The 17,183-nt window shown below is 40.6% G+C and overlaps 1 protein-coding gene across 3 annotated transcripts in view; it reads right to left on the minus strand.

The window, feature by feature from the left end:
* The window catches only part of ADGRF1 (adhesion G protein-coupled receptor F1), a 38,039-nt gene extending 31,807 nt beyond the window's left edge, over positions 1-6,232 (minus strand). Inside the window, exon 1 of one of the 3 annotated variants that reach the window (XR_011430054.1) lies at positions 6,030-6,167. Coding sequence is in view for 1 of the 3 variants with exons in the window: in XM_005604072.4 (XP_005604129.3) it covers positions 6,030-6,051 (22 nt within the window). In the remaining 2 variants the exon portion in view is untranslated. Of the gene's footprint in view, positions 1-6,029 lie in introns of all 3 variants that reach the window. The other 2 variants (XM_005604072.4, XM_070245658.1) reach the window with 2 other exon arrangements.
* Positions 6,233-17,183: the final 10,951 nt, after the last annotated feature.

Below are 17,183 nucleotides of genomic sequence, written 5' to 3' on the forward strand. Positions count from 1 at the left end.
GTTTGGAGTTTTGATAAATTTCATGGGCTAGACAAACATCTTCTGGAAGCACTATAATTTAAAGTTATTTAAAATCTCAATGAGAGTCTGCATAAACATGTGTGCACAGTAAAATTTTAAACACATATTTCATATTTTAGCATGTTTTTAGTATGTTTATGTTGTATAAAGCTAGCGGAAAGAGACCTAGCTGAATTAGACCCTGATCCCAGGTTTGTCCCTTATCTGTTAGAACTTATGAAAGTTAAAAAATACCCTCACTGGACTCGCTTTCCTCCTGGACAAAATAAGCGATAAAATAAGGTGAGCTCAGATCCATTCACATTCAGATTCTATTATTATATGGCCATCTTTCAGTTCCTGTTTATAGATTATTTATTTAATTGTTCTTTTCATTAATGTCTGTCAGTCATTAAGTCTAAGCCTGGAAAGATAAAAAATTTTTCCTGGGTTTTATTCCTGTTTTCTTTTCAAACTGGTTATTATAGTTCTTGAGCATCTTTTGAGATGGGCTGAGGACCTACCAAGAATTAAGTCCTTGGGTTGAGAATAGAGGTATGGTTTTTAAGAATTCTTAAGAATTATAAGGCTAGAAGAGACAAAAGGAATTACTGAGCTCAGTCACCCTTTCTCTGGGACACTTTAATTTCTTCCCCAACTGCACACTGAGGGCTTCTGATCTCCCAGGCGCTGTGCCCGGCACCGGCTGTTGAGAGCACAGTCACGCAGGGTGTTCACGCATTGTGGCTCCATCCATTAAGAGAAATTCCAAAAGCAGTGATCCAGGCCCACTTTTGAAAACAACTGCTGGGTTGCTGGAGTCTCTTTGCTCCAGGGTCCCTATGTAAGTCCTCCAATGTTTCAAGGAAAGGCTCTCCTTGAAGAGTCCAGTTTGTGACCCTACCTCCTCATCTGATCCTTTTTGATCCAACAATTGAGATACTCTTTTTGCAAGTCTGTGTGCCCTTTGCCACCCATTGGAACTTCAGCTCCAGAGCATTTCTTCTATTACTGGTGCTGTCAGCCTAGCCCAGCTGTGTGTTCCCTCCTAAGAGTATTCTGGGTTTTTTAATCAGTTTAGTCTGTGCTTTGTATCTTAGAAAAGACACAGGGTGATGTGTTGTTCTTAGCTCAATGCCCGATACTTCTTCAGGTGTCCTAGTAGAGTTAAATTCCCACAGATGACAAGTCCAGCTACATTCCATCGTAAAAAGTTCGATTGCCAGCTTCACAGGCAATCGGTTGGCTCCATTCACAGGTTGGCTCTATTCCAACTCTTTGTAACTAAAGGTTTTCTCCTGTCACTCATGGTTCGGTGAAGCAGGAGTTACCACCGAGCCCTTAAAGGATGATTAATGGCATTCCAGAGAAGGTGCCAAACTCTTTCTTCCAGCCAAGCCTTCAGCTTAGCAGTGGAGACCCAGCTTTCCCGGACTTTCCCAGGTCAGGCTTAAAGTGGGTAGAGCTCAGAGAATATCAACTTCCTCTTGGATTGTTCACTTGAAAAAGTACCTGAACAGCACTCAAGAGAGGTGACAGTTACATAAAAATAAGAGATAAGAATAATTCTTTCTAATTTACAACTTTCGTATGTATTTATTCGATTATTTTGGTAATCTTGTAGATTAAGTGGGAATTATTTCCATTTCGCATTTTCAGAAAATGAGAAGGGTAAACCTAAATTCTAAATAAAAACAATTTATCAATTATTTTTCTAAATTTATTTCCCAAAAGAATCTAATTTTTCTCTGGACTCTGGGCCAGCTCATTTTGTTGCTTGGGGCATGATTTTAATGAAGTCGTGATTGTTAATTGGGTCTCCACCTGAGTTCCTTAAAAATAAATGCTCATTGTTCAGGAAAAAGAAGAACATATGTTTCAAAGCTATCCTCCTAACAAACGTGAGTGTCATCGGTGTCTAAGGATACTCAATTGTCTAAGGATGAAAAGAACTCATCAGGCCTACTCGAAAGAGGCTACAGACGAGCCTCTGTGGGGTCTTCAGGTGTGAGTGGTCGGGTTAGAGACATTACAAACTCTTCTTGGATGGACTATTTTTAAATAAAACAAATATCTGACTTCTCATTCTAATGCTTCTCCTGATAAACTTTAATGGTTTCAAATCTACCAAAAACACTCATTCTTTAAGCTTCCCTATGCATAGTAACAATATTTTCATCATAATTTCCTAAAGAGTAAAGGCAAATTTTTAAATCTTATTCCCAAAATGATCCTCCTAGAAACAGAATCAGATGCCTGGCATTCCACCTATCCTACAAATATCACGTCAATCCATACTCAAGAACCTTCCAGTCTTCACACTATTCAGATGAAGAGTGAACTTATTATCATGGCAAACTCATTATTTGGACTCCCACAATCTGCCTTCAACGTTCCTTCTGTTAAGCTTCCTCTCGTGTATCCTTAATTCCAAGTGAGCCAGGATCTTTCTGGGTTAGAGTGAAGGCTTGCAAATTTTGAGTTTTGATATGCATGGCCAAACTGCCCTTCTGGTTTGTGCCTGTTTACACTCACTGGTAAGGTGTAGAAATATCTGTTACACCACACCGGCCCCAACATCTTTTTAATGTTTGCCAAACTGATAGGAGAAATTTTAACTACTTGTTTTAATTCTCGTGTCTTTGATTATTAGTAAGATTAGGCATTTTTTCGATGTTAGTTGGCCATTTGTATTTTTTTTCTGGCTTGACTATTTGAGTCATTGTTGTAAGTTTTTCTATAGGAATGTTCATATTTTTTAAGAACTGCTTCTTAGGAGCTCTTTATATAGCAGATATTAGCTCTTGTCTGTCACTTGTGTTATAAATAATTGCTTATCAATTGTCTTTTGTCTTTTAACTTTTTGTGTTGTCTTGTTCTGCACAGAAGTTCAAAATGTAAATGAAATTGTACTTGTTAATTTTCTCCCTTATAGATTTTAAACTTGAGGTCATGCTAAGAGTTTTTTTTCTATAAAAAAATGATAAAATATTCTTCTATATTTTCTTCTAACACTTCTTTAGGATTTTTCAAAATCCATCTAAATCTTCAATCCCTCTGGAGTTATTTTAGGTTTTGGTGTGAAATAGGGATTTACTTTCACTTTCCTCCAAATGAATAACCAGTTATCCTAACTACATCTCTTGGCTGAATGATTCTTTGTCAATACCACCCTGATAATTCTTTATCAATTTTAAAGGCCACCTTGTCATATAATAAAATTCTGACTTAAATATATTTTAATTCTACTGCTATCTGTCTTTTGTTTTACTAGTTACTTGCTTAATTGGTATCTTGGTCAACAAAACATAAGAAAGTGTTATATGCCCAAGAAATATATCGTTAACTTTCTTATCAGAAATAATTAGCCTGATTCCCTAGAGATTAAGCATAGGAAAGTATTCAAACAAAATTAGGCCAAAGTAGAAACACAAGTATGAAAGGTTTTCATGGAAAATATAATCTGCTTCATATAAAGTCTCTTTACTCAAAACTTTGCAGGTGTGACTCCGTTCCACTGTGACATGCTGTCCTAACACCACAAATTTATAGTAAATGCCAGCTTGTCCCTAGCAATGAAGAAACTCTCTGATCAGATTTTTTTTTTAACTTTACCTTACGAGAAAGAAGCCAATGATAAGAAAATTATCTTAAAGACTTTCTTTAAAGTCTTTATTTAAAACAAAACAGAAAAACTAGAGTTTCCAAGATCTGTGCGACTCTGGCGATTACAAACTGATGTTTGCACTGAGGACACAGAGACGCCGTGAAGACCTGATAACCATCATCAACAAGATTTAACTCTATTTTGAACAGTTTTAGGACTACATACTTCGTTGCTGTTCACCTCTTTGTATTTGGCTTATTCAACTGACTGCCCACGGGGAATTTACCATAACTCTATGAAACGCCAGGGCACTTTCACACTTAATAATTCTCAGGGATTTTCATTCTCAACATGCCAGAGCCCAGATTTCCATCTGCCATTCAGCAGGAGCCTCTATGAGATGACCTGTGGCTTGCAGGGGACGGGGTGTGGGAAGAGGGCCTCCCCTCCGCGCTGGTTTCACGCTCTGCAGGTGTGGAATTCAGCAAGGCTGGAACCAGCTGTGCATGTGAGAGAGGACATCTCAGGCCATGATGCTATAGACCCTTGCACTATGCCTCCAGGTTTCTAGATCATTTTCACAGCTATTAAGACCACATATCTACCCCATGCAGAACTGTGGAGACCTTGACATCCTGTGAGTACTTCTCTCCTCAGACACAATCTAGGAGAATCCATGGTGTGTTTGGGAATGCGGTTTCCCATTCTCTGTAGCTGTGGGTATCCCCTGCCGAAGAACTTTAGAAAGAGAACAAGGCAGGAGATTGTGAAAGTTGCAAATACACATGTTTAGATTGGGTGGGACGTGGGCTTCAGTGACATTTGTCCTGGGGGTACCCTCCTCCACTTTCTGAGTCTTTTACCCTTGTGGCACGCGTCCCTACCACTGCTAATGCCCTCAATCCCAGTACCCTCTTGCTTCCTCCAGTTTACACTTGTTCCCAACCAAAGTGCTAAAATCAGTCACTAATACCCTGGTTTGAATGAATGTGTTCATTTATTTTCCTATGAGGATGTTTGCATTCTTCTAATGGCAGAATGAATGACATCAGAGAGCACATGGGTGCGAAAGTATGGTGCTCCCCTTCTCTCTCAGCACAAGCGATAAACTCTGTAAGGCGGACCCTGTCTTGTTTTTAAAAAAATTAAAGAAATTTACTGTCTTTTTAGAGAAGCAAGACATGCATACCTATGAGGCATGTCAGCAAGAATTCATGTCAATTTGTGGTTGTGCACAAAACAGGAATGCTTGCAAGTCAAGCCGCTAAGACTCAACATGCATACACTCCCATTTTAAACCTTAATGCTAGTTCTATCATTTTGCAAATTAAGTAGCCAGAGCAAGAAAAGCTAAATAATCTGCTCCAAGTTATGCTACTTGTTAATGGTTGAATAAAGCTTTACGTGCCTATTATTGTAAAATTGTTTTTAATTTTGGTTACGACTAGATAATTACTAGTGGTTTTATTGTGGAAAAAAAGAACATAACAAAAGGCTTGGGCTAATATTCTAATAAATTTTAGAATGTATGTTTATCTATTTTTGTTGTTTCTCTTATATCTATGATCTCCAGCCTATGTGTGCAATTACCAGGTTTAGTTTAATGGATCTGGCCATCAAAAAGCCTAAGTCATCATTTCTCCTCACCTCTCCCACCTTGACCTTTTCCCTAAACCTCCTTCATTAACTTCCCATCATTGAGTCTCTGGCATGGGTGTATTACACACGATACCTGGTTACATAAATGGAGTTTTCATGAAGAAGAAAAAAATGGAAAAGAAAAATTACAAAATTTCAAGACCTGTCCATCAGAAAATAGAGTGTGTCACTTTATATTTATTTGGGGCAAGGAGCAGAGTGGATGGTTTTAAGGGCCAACTTTTGGATTTTTCAGAGTCTAAGGAAGGAATTAAATTGGGAAGTTCTTCCCAGTTCAGTCAAAACTTAAACGAATTCACCCTAGATGGAAAGTAAATTTAATCCTCTCAAGCGTATTTTTATTTTAAGAGATTGCTAAGGCTAATATATTACTAATTAGGGGAAGCCATGAGATTGAGATTTTTAACAAGTATCCTTGGTGCAGCCTTCTTTATTTCAGTCAACCTACCTCCCAGGCACACCCGAAGAACACGGGGATATCCTGTTCTAATCCACAGAGAGAATGAGGAGCTTTGAGTCAGAAAACCTGGAGTCTGAGACTCAGCAAATCACCTCCATTTATATAGTTACAAGAGGCTGACCTCTGTTGTCTCTGCTAGTTGCTTTTTCCACTCTCTGTTCCTTTACTTAATCCTCTTCAGAAAACTGGATATTGAAATCAGAGTTTTCCCCATGGGAAGGGGAAAAAAATACCAGATTAATGGGTAGTACTGGTGATAGTAATACACGTTCTAAGGAACCAAATCACAGCTGTTGGGCTTACCTGCTGATTCCTCTCCTCGCATCACAGCCCGAGGGAGCGCTTCCTCCAGCGTACTTGTGGCTCAATCGCTTCTCACGCTGTTGGAAAGACAATATTAACATCTGAACCTGAACCGCAACAGCTCACTGGCACGCAGGCGGGTCCACTGACTCATGAGCAAGTCCGGGGCACGTTGCTGCCCTTGCGGCAGACAAGCCCAGGACACACCCCCTTCAAGAAGAAAAAGAGAAATGCTTTTCTGCTGACTCTCCCTCACCCTCAAGTCAATATCAGGCCTGGTAAGAGGAAGGAGCGCAGAAACCAAAACATAATGATTTTTCCCGCAGACATAGATGAACTTCTGGAATCACAGAAGGAAAATGGGAGAACAGTGCTTTAGAGGAATGCGGAACACTTCTGTCCCAGATCAGTTTGCTGCAAAATGCCACTCTGTTGAGCTTTCACATCCAGCCTCTGGACACACGGGGTCATACCCCATAAATCGGAAGGAATGCGTCCCTTCATTCGTAATTCCATTTGGGGGAGGTAGGTAAATCCAATAGGGTAGGGGTAGGGGTAGATATTATTTTTCCTTCTCCAACTTTCTCACTCAAGTCTGGAGAATCAGTTTGCTATTTTCCCAGGCAAAGGAACCTTGGGCTTCTGAGTGGGGTAAGGTGAAACCGTGGCTAGCAAAAGAAAGCAACAACGTGCACGCCAAGGGCGAACGTTTTCAGTATGTTCTTTGTCCTTCGAAAACCTAAAGCTAAACCTTATTAACTTCTTTAATAAAGATTTCTTTCCTTTCTAAGGAGTCATCCAATTTGAAAACTAACATTTCATATTTACAAATGACTTGAGGTGGCTTACAATGCTAATGCAGAAAATAAAACGATATTAGAACAGAAATTCTTTTTTCTGTTTCTTTAATTGTATGAGAACTATGAAAGTTCTATAAAAACTACATGAACTAGAAAAAGGGAAGCTATAAAAGAAGAGAGTCAATGAAGAAAAAGAATGCAAATAAAAACCTATGAAGTGTCTACACTGTTTTATAAATTTGAAACTTAACTCTGGGGACAGAGCTTCTTAGCAGTCAAAGAAAAGGGAAAGCAGGGCTGGCCTGGTGGCTCAGTGGTTAAGTGTGCACATTCTGCTTCGCGGCCCGGGGTTCACCGGTTCAGATCCCAGGTGCAGACATGGCACTGCTTGGCAAGCCATGCTGTGGTAGGTGTACCACGTATAAAGTAGACGAGGATGGGCACGAATGTTAGCTCAGGGTCAGTCTTCCTCCACAGGGTAAAAAAAAAGAGGAGGATTGGCTGCAGATGTTAGCTCAGGGCCGATCTTCCTCAAAAAAAAAAGTGCAAAGCTACTCAGGTCCATTGTTCTTATTATCAGAAAATGGGAAGCATCGATCTTCTAAGCAAGAAGAAAATGGTCGTTGGAGCACTAAACTCTGATAGAAATATCTTTTTTAGAATGAACAATATTCCTAGTAACATTGGAACCCATTCTTTCTTGTTGAAGACCGTTAGGGCCAAACAGGCCTAAACACAACATGACTCTCTTGTTTCCCACACCAGCCACTTGGTCTACATCATGACTTTTCATGATCAAGTCTGGATCTGGTCCAATGGGAAAGCTGTCAAGAGAATGAGGCCTCCCTGACAACCCCCAATTGTCCAAGGTCATCAACTATTGCCCCTTTGTCCCCCACTAGCCAGGACAGAATAGAGCTGATCTCATAATTTGGCCAAGTTAATTCTATTCTCCTCATGTGCCTTTTCTTCAAGGTTTTGACTGTTTTCAGAATCCATGAATTCTAAGTGGAGATCAAATTTCCATTCATACAAGGAGTCAAGGACTTCTAGAAACATACACTCTCACTCAGTTGATCCAATGTCTAAAGTCCTAGGAGTAGATATTGTCTCCGTTTAATGCTGCCCTTTTCCTATTGTCTGTATTAAAATGCAAGTGCATATGGAGCACATACATCATTCACAGCTTAGTGGGAATGTGTTTATAAAACGGGACTAATAATCAGCTAATTTTTTGGTGGTGGTGAAGACATCGAGTCTACTCCAGCTCCGAGTGACCCTGTGTCCAGCAGAGAGGAATCCTGCTCAGGAGTTTTGCGCCATCCTCTCACCTTCCGACACTCTTTATTAGACAATGTTCTGCTGCTAGTCACAGGGTTTACGTGGCCAATTTTTGGGGAGTGAGTGGCCAGCTCCTTCTTCCTAGTCTGTCTAGTCTGGAAGCTCTGCTGAAACCTGTCCACCATGGGTGACCCTACCGATATTTAAAATGTTGGTGGCATAGCTTTCAGTATCACAGCAACACGCAGCTGCCACAGTGTGACAACCGACAGACAGGTGCTGTGGTTCCCTGACTGGGAGACGAACCTGGACCATGGTGGCAGTGAGAGCACTGAATCTTAATCACTAGACCACCAGGGTGGCTAGAATCTACTAATTACTTAGAGTGGAAAGTCGCTGTGAAATTGGGTAAGGGTGAGGAGGAGGAGTAAGGAAACAGTAGAAGGGCAGACAAAATGGCCGATCAGTGTGAACTTCACGTGGTAAGGGCTTGAAGCTCAGATGAAGCCCTGTTACTCACCTCCAGCTCATTGTGTCTTGAAGCCCAGCAACTTCCTAGGTGCTGCTGGGTGGCCCTCAGAGCCAAAAGGATCCCTGTAGTTTCTGCTTAGACCAAAAACCTTGTAGCAGATACTAGAAAATAAGGCAACAAGTAGACCTCAATGATTCCGTGAGTATATTGGTTTGGGGAAAGTCTGAATCCAAACAAAGGGATGCATTTCATAGTTCATTAATTCCATATTTAACAGAAGGAGATCATAGTATGCCCGATATTTAGCTTGTTTCACAAAAAGGGTGTGCTTCTGAGATCTGATGACTCACCAATAAGCCATTTACTCACCCCTTCTAGTTTCCTCCTAATAATCTGCTAACACATGTGATGTTGAATACCTCAGTACTTCCCGGTTAGGCTGTGGAGTTACCCAGGCCCCGCAGAGGACAGAGAGCAAGAGAAAGCAGCGTGCATTTGAGCACTGGGGCAGCCCTGTGACATATCACTGTCACAAGCCCCGGAAAGCTAACCTTCTGGAAGGCAGAGCTGAGGAAGCGTTGTAATGCTCCTTCTGCCACAAAATCTCAAGCTCCCTTACCTTTGAAGACGGAACAATGCATTCACTGCAGCATACGAAGGCAGCTAAACAAATGTGTTTTGGTCTGGTCTACTTTACATTTCTCTCTCTGATGATCTTGAGCAGAGAGCTTCCTTGGCGAGGCCAGGCCCAGGATCCTACAAATGCCGAAGAAGAACAAGTAGGAAGATCTAGGGCTGAGGAAGAGCTCAAGCCTTCTAGTTTCATCAGTTTGTGACAAATTGAAATGGCAAGCAATAGGATATATTGGAGTATATGAGGAAGCCACTTGGTATAAACCTAATTCGGCCTGACTTTGTTTTTTCCAAAAGGGCCTGACCTGGCCATTGAGCATGCATTGTATATCTGCTTAGACATTTCCTATGACAAGAACAAAGGCCCTTGAGATAAAGGTGCATCTTCCCTCTCCCTCCCAACGTTGGCATTTCCTTAAGGATTAAGCATCTTTCCTTAGGCTAGGAGCTGATTGCTGCGCTCACCTGTGACTACCCAGCTCGAGACAACAGACCTGCCACCCTGCTGTGTTCACCGAGACAGCAGACCTATCTGCTGTTTCCGTCAATCGCTGTGCTGACAGAGCAGCCTCGTGACTATTGTAATAGGGACATTTCAATCATATGTGAAACACCCTCTTTGAGGGTATATAACCACCCTGTGTACCCCCACTTCTTTGGAGTGCTCTGTTCCTTTGTGGAAAGACTCTCCCGGGTTATAATCCTCAGATTTCAGCTCAGAATAAACTCACCCAAATTTTCATTTATAGATTGGTTATGGATTATTTTCGTTGACATTTGTGTTGGTTTCATGAACAGTTTCATGGCTCAATTTCCCAGCAAAAGAGCAGAGTCACACAAATAAACAGCAACAAACCTGAGGCCCCAAAGAAAGGAACTGGCAAACACAATCATGTTATTGGAACTAGTTATCTAAACCCTATCACGTCAACAAACTCCCTGAGCAGTATCTGAATTAGATCAGCAGGGGGCGCTGGGGAGGGCATGATCCAACCTAGAGCAGATGGACCCTGGATGGCAGAGTCCATCCATCAGAAGTGCTGGGCGTTCTTTGAGTTCGGAAGAAGCTCAACTTGAGGGCTGCAAACCCAAATGGCCACCTTGAAATGATTTGGCGATTCAAGGGTGTCATGGTCCCCTGACTGTTTCAGGTGGCTTTAGTCCATCATTGTGAAGTGGTTAAACGCCACAAAAAAATATTTCAGGTGTCATTTAAAAAAACCTGAAAGGAGGAGTCAAGAGGGGAAGAATTGAGTGTAAAAAGTAAATTATAGTGAAAAGGTTTTCCTAACTAATACGATAAGACAATCAAAACCAATGTCAATGTCATCTCCCAACTCTCAGAACCAGGACTTAAAAGAGAGGTGGGTGGGAATTACTGGACTATTTGAGGACAAAGCTTGGTCAATGTGACTCAGGAGAAACTGTTTTGGGGGGGGGGTGGCATTTCATAACAATTGTATTGTATTTAGCATTAAAATAAAGGACATTCAAATAAACAAAGGGAGAGTTCACAGAACTGTAGGCAATCTTTTCCTATCCATATCAGAGACGTGTAACCCGCTACAAACATGGGAGCAAATGAGAGGAAGTGATGAACCAGCTCACATGTATGAAGCACTGATGTTCCAAGTACTGTTCAGAGCAGTTTCCATGTGCTCCCAGGTTACTGGACCTCACAGGTTAGAGGCAGTTACCACTATCATCCCATTTGACAAGTGAGAAAATCAAGGGACAGAGCAGTTAAGTTGGTGATGGGCCAGAGCACCAACACAGCCTGACCTCAAAGTCTCTTTTCTTAACCTCTCCTCTACTGCTTCTCAAAGACAATGAGATGGACAAATAGAAGGATCCAACCCTTGCAAAATAACCGAAGAAAAGGCAAAGCAAGCTGGTGTCTCAGGCGGTAACAAGACATTGCATTCGTATCATCTGAACCTTCCATAACAAACTGGGGAGCCACCAAAACCGACAGGACCCATGTTTCCAGTTCATTCAACTAGTAAACTGCAAGTGTCACTTAACTCAAGGCCCTGGATAAACCGAACAGATCCAGGCAAGACTCCGCCCATTGCCTGTAATCAGTTCAGAACGTACAGTTTATGAATGTCAGAACTGACACTGAGAAGAGAAAGTTACAGGCTATAAAAGTAATGAGCTTTTTGGGGGGTTTTCTCTCACTCTGCCTGTCTTTAAAACAAGAATTATACAGAATTAAGCAGCCCCCTCTCCAAGCTCAGCAGATGCTCCTGGGGTTGCACAGAAGGCACAACCACAATCACCAAAACCTATCCCCTGTGTTCACATGATGGGCAGGAATTCCCATGGGGCAGGGCAGCCTCAGTAGGGAAGTTCAACCTGCTACAGATCACAAGAATCCTGCTTTCACTGTGCAGCTTGGAGTCCCAGACCCTTCATAGTAAGATGCATTTCTCCACTCACCTAAAGCAGCAGAGAAAAGTAACACAAATGAGGCTTCTGGAGAACAGTGACGCATCTGCTGGCTTAGAGGCTAAAATCCAACAGACGGTCACCTGGTGCCCCAAGGGTGCATTCCTGTGGATGACAAGCTCTTCCAGAACAAAATAAATCTGAGCCCATCCCTGGGCAAGCTGTCTTTGACGTTGTGGCTGCACTCAACTTCCTCCTGAGCACAAACAACTGAAGAAGATGTGGCCCGAGATTAAGACATTCTTTTTTACTTAAGTATTGTTTCTTTTGAACAAACCGCCAGTTGATCCTCAGGGCAGCAGAATGTCCTTTAAGCAAAGGGAGACATCTAGTGGCCAAGATTCACAATGTGGGAGAGGCCACCTGTTTACAGAAGCACTGCAGGGTGCTGTGGTTTAGTTTCCCTGAGGGTGCACTGGGGGACTCAAGGAAGAGGGCGTGGTCTAAACCAAGTAACCTCGGAGACCCTCAGCTACTTCGTCCTGATGTTTGGTAGGGATTTTACTTGCCGCAGAGTTCATTTACTCATTCAACAATCATTCATATTAAATGTCTACTAGGTGCAAGACACTGCTAGATCCTGGGGACCTCCAAATCTGTAATACAGACTTCAAGGATCCTATTGCTTAGTAGAAACACTAGGCCACCAACAATCCCTTAAAATACATCGTGATAAGGGCTGACCACACTATGGTGTGTGAGCCCATGGAGAAGGCCCTTAAATGAATCTTTGAGGGTGAGAGGAAGAAATGTCTAAACCCCAGGTCTCCAACCGACACCCGGTTGGCCCCATCTGGCCTGCAGATGTGTTTTGCTTGTCCCATGCAATGTTTTTAAAACTCTGAAATAATTGCTAACATTTAAACATCAGGGGATTTCACATGAAAATCCAGATTTCAGCTTCTTTTGAAAAATGGGAAGATCTGACAACACTATTTCCATATTCCTGCAGGGGGATATTTAACTGAAGCTGAGCAGAGGCTGCCCGCCTTCTTAGTTCTTTTTTTTTTTCCATAACAGCCAAGAATTTATTTATTTCAATGAATTTTTGATAGATTTCACATAAACAGGGTGCGAAACTCAAAATTACAAAAATATGTTCATAGAAAAATGTCTCCTATTGCCCTTGTGTTACAGCCAAAAAGTCACTATCTGCAAAGGCGCCACTGTTGCTAGTTAGAGATTGGGTAAATTCGTATCCTTGTCTCATACCTTACACTAAAATTAATTTCATCTGGATTGAAGATTTTAAAACAAAATATGAAAATATAAAGATACCAGAAAAAAGCAAGGGAATTCCTGCTGTTGCATTCTTTAAATAATTTGTTGATTCAATAATAAAGGCCTTTCTAAAGTAAAACCATAACACAGAGATCACAAAAAGAAAAAATTGGTATTTGACTACATAAAAAGGGGGAAAAAAATTCCTCATGGCAAAAAATACAATGAACAGCATCCAAATATAAATAATTACCTGGAAAAATAGTTTCAATTTATATCATAAATGAGTCTTCTTGAATATGTAAACAGTTTTTGTAAATCAATAAGAAAAAGACACAACTGTTGAAATAACTTTCTAGGATCAAGATGGAGCTGCTCTTGCCCAGGGTGCCACATCAGCAAACAGAAACTTAGATACTTTCGAGTTCCTGTAAATGCTCCACTTGCCCAGAAAGGCCATATATCCAGTCAGCCAGTCCCCAAAGACCAAGCCAACCCTGGCCTCTACACTTACTTCCTTATTACTTCTCACCCCAAGACAAGGTTGAGGATATGGCCCCAGCCAATCAGATATTTTGTATTTGTCTCTTCCTTGTTCTTTATTCTTTGTCCTATAAAAGCTTCCTGCCTGAGGCTGGCCCAGTGGCGTAGTGGTTAAGTTCTTGCACTCAGCTTCAGCCAGCATCCAGGGGATCCTGGGCGTAGACCTAGCCCCACTCATCAGGCTGTGCTGTGGTGGCATCCCACATAAAGCAGAGGAAGATTGGCAGAGATGTTAGCTAGGGCCAATGTTCCTCACACACCCATACAAAAAAGCTTCTGGCCTTTTGCTCCACTTCGCAGTTCTCTGCATGGAGACTGTTGACCTCAAGAAGTGTTAAATGAAGTTCGTTTGCATCACCCAAATTGTCTTCTTTAATCATTTTTTAACACAACCAAAGAGACAAATGAACAAAGGGATATGAATGAGCAAAAAAAAAAAGTATAAAAATAGTTCTGAAATGTATGAAAAGCAAGGAAACGCCTAATAGAACTTGAAAAATGAAGAGTAAAGCATTGATAAAATATTCTTTTTTCACCTCTCAAGTGGGCGGAGATCAAAAGGGTGGATTTGATTGTTGCAGGTGGTGGAACCAGGCAGTCTCTTAGCTAGCTAGTGGGCATACAAACCGGTAAGTCACTATCAAATTTTAAAATGTACATATCCTTTGACCCAGCAATTCTATCTTCTAGAAATAAAACCTACAGATATACTTGCTCATGTGCAAAATGGTATCCAATCAAACATAAGCGATGCAGAATTATTTGTAATATGTGAAGATTGGAAGCGATATAAAAGTCTGTCAATAGGTGTGGTGGATTGCCGTTGTTTAAAATACATTTTATGCACAATACATAAACCTGTTTTGTTTTAAGTAATTGAAATTCTGAAATTGTTACTACCAGGTAACTTAGCTGACTGATATGGAAATTGGTACCCAGAGTGGGGCAAAAGCTTCCGTAATAGAAATCTGAAAATATGTGGCATTGGCTTCTGGTCTGACCAATGGGCAGCAAGAAGACTGTTGTAGGAAACTGGAGCGGAAGCGATCGATGTAATGCAGCGAAACATCTGTGAAAATTTGGATGGCAAATAATATGCTGAACAAGCTTGTGGCCTTAGGCAAAGAAATTAGAATTCTTTTAGTACAACTAGTGGCTCTCTTGACAGTGCAACTCTCTTCAAAACATAGTTAACTTTTTACCTATTCTATTCAAATTAACCTTATGTGCCAATAGTTATGTTCCCAATTCTTTTCCAGGCAGGTACTTGAGTGGATCTGGTTTTGGTGGGAGAACCACACTTTCAGTGGGAGAGCCACACCTCTGGTCTCTTTTCCCTGAGCGGTTTTGTCCAACTGAAGGGATTTACTTAGAACCACTTTAATCATTCCGGATATTTAAGCAAAAGCTTTTAATTGTCATATCCTTGACTAGCTCCTTGTCATGAGGCTTAGTCGTAATTGGCCTTAATTTTTCAAAGCCCATCTCAGTTTTCCATTTTACTAATTAGAGACAGGAATTAGTTACATCTTCTGTCTGGCAGGTCCTGAAATTTTTGTTCTTACTTTTTTCCTTTTTATTCCTACTTGAGAACTAGCCATTTTTTTCTTGCAATACATAGTCTAAACTAGCCAATAGCAACTTAAGCATGCTAGTGACTGTTTGTTCGGTTATCCACCCATTTGTTCCAACACCATTGGTTCAATAATCTGTCTTTTCCTCCTTGATATGAGATGTCATCTTTATTAAATATTAAATTCTAATTTTGGGGGTTCTATTTATGGACTTTGTATTCTTTTCATTCATCTGTGTCTACTCAAGCCCCAGCTCGACACTTTGCTGACGCTTCAGAATACATTTTCATATCCAATATAATAATTCTCCCTCAGCATTCTTCCTTCGAAGAATTTTTCTTTCCATTGTTGTTTAATAATTTTTCCATGTAAACTTTAGAATCAGCTTGTCTGGTTCTCCTCCCACAGACAAACAGCCAAAAAATGTATGGATATATTTTTTGAGATTGTGTTAAATGTATAGATAAATTTGGGGATAATTAATGCCTTTCGAATGTTGAGTTCCCCTAACTAAGAATATGGCTTGATTTTCTACTTGTTCAAGTAAAATAAAATAAAATATTAAGGAGTAATCCTAACAAATAGGCAAGATTGATATGAAGAAATCTTTTTAAATCTACTAAACAACACGAGAGAGGATTCCTCAGTTACATTCCATGGTTTGTGAGGATGACTGCATGCCCACATATATCGCTAAAGTACGAAATAAAATTGAACGTGATGCTGAGAAATATTCCCACTCAGGATGATGTTCCATTGCAAGTTTAACATGAAATTGCAAAGAGGAGCTTCTGGGACAAATGGGCAAAAGATACAGCTTTAAAAAGAAGTAAACTCCTTTCACAAAGACAGGGGAGAGAGGAAGAAGACGGGGAGACAAATAGAATACACGCATTTTTGCACCGATTGCTCTGCGCAGGCGACTCACAGTGGTGCCTGCCCCTCTTCATGGCCTGGGCATGTGATGTGTATTTGCAGGCAGCTTCCATTTTCCCTCATCCAGGTGAAATTTAAACAGGGTCAAGGCATGCTTAATTGTCAATCTATCCCAGTTACCCACTTTCCTTTCCTCTCCCTTTCCCCTCTTCCTCACCTTTGCTGTCACCTCGGTCTTGCTAGGGCATGATGGGGGCAGGGGCCTGCAAATGAAGAGGAAAAAAATCCAAAACCTTTCCTTTGAAATATGTGTTCAGTGCCTAAGTAAGCACTGGTGCTTATTGGTAAGTGAGTACAAACAATGAGATGAGCAAAACTAAAAAATAGCTTCCTTTGAAGCAATACCCATTACAGCATTTGTGACTAATAAACTTGGAGTCTAATTTCTGCAAGGTATAATATTATCCATGTGTTATTAACTCTTAAAAGTTCTACTTGATGAGAATACCATATATATCTGTATATTTATATATATATAAATACATATATATGTGTATGTATGTATTTATATATATAAATACATATATGCGTATACTTATATGTGTGTATAGAAATATATACATATATATGGTGTTCTGATCAAGTAAAACTTTTAACAGTGTGTATATATGTGTATTCTTAGTTTATAGAGTTTTGATTGTGTGGCGTTGTCTTCCACTTATGCAGCCCAGAACTTCCAGACTAACAATATAAAGCGTTGACAAGGATGCTGAGCAGCTAGAACACTCATACATCAGTGGTGGAGTTGTAAAATGGTACAACCACTTTAGAAAGCAGCTTGGCAATTTCTTAGACGATTAGATATACACTTACCATGTGACCTAGCAATCACACTTCCAGATATTTACCCAAGGGATGAAAATAACATATCCATACAAAGAGTTGAATGCAATGCTCATAGCAGCTTTATTCATAATAGCCCAAATTTGAAACAATCCAAGTGTCCATCAATAGGCAAAGGGACAAAAAAATTCAGATATAGCCAGACAATGGAATACTACTCAGAAGATACATAAAGTTTTTAGCAAGCTTGCTGGACCTGTAAGATATATTAAGGATGTGCTCTACAGAAGAACAGTGCTGTACAAATGCAAGATGTTTCTTTCCTTGGTTTTAATCTTCCTAACGACCCGCATCACTCACTGCCTACCTTGGATTCTAGTGCCTCGCTGCCTGTTTTAGTGGACGAGAACCTCAGTTCTATTCAACAAGTGTGTACCGAGAGCCTCTCTGCACGGGGCCC

Source organism: Equus caballus, chromosome 20 (assembly GCF_041296265.1).
Source record: "Equus caballus isolate H_3958 breed thoroughbred chromosome 20, TB-T2T, whole genome shotgun sequence".
Classification (NCBI taxonomy): domain Eukaryota; kingdom Metazoa; phylum Chordata; class Mammalia; order Perissodactyla; family Equidae; genus Equus; species Equus caballus.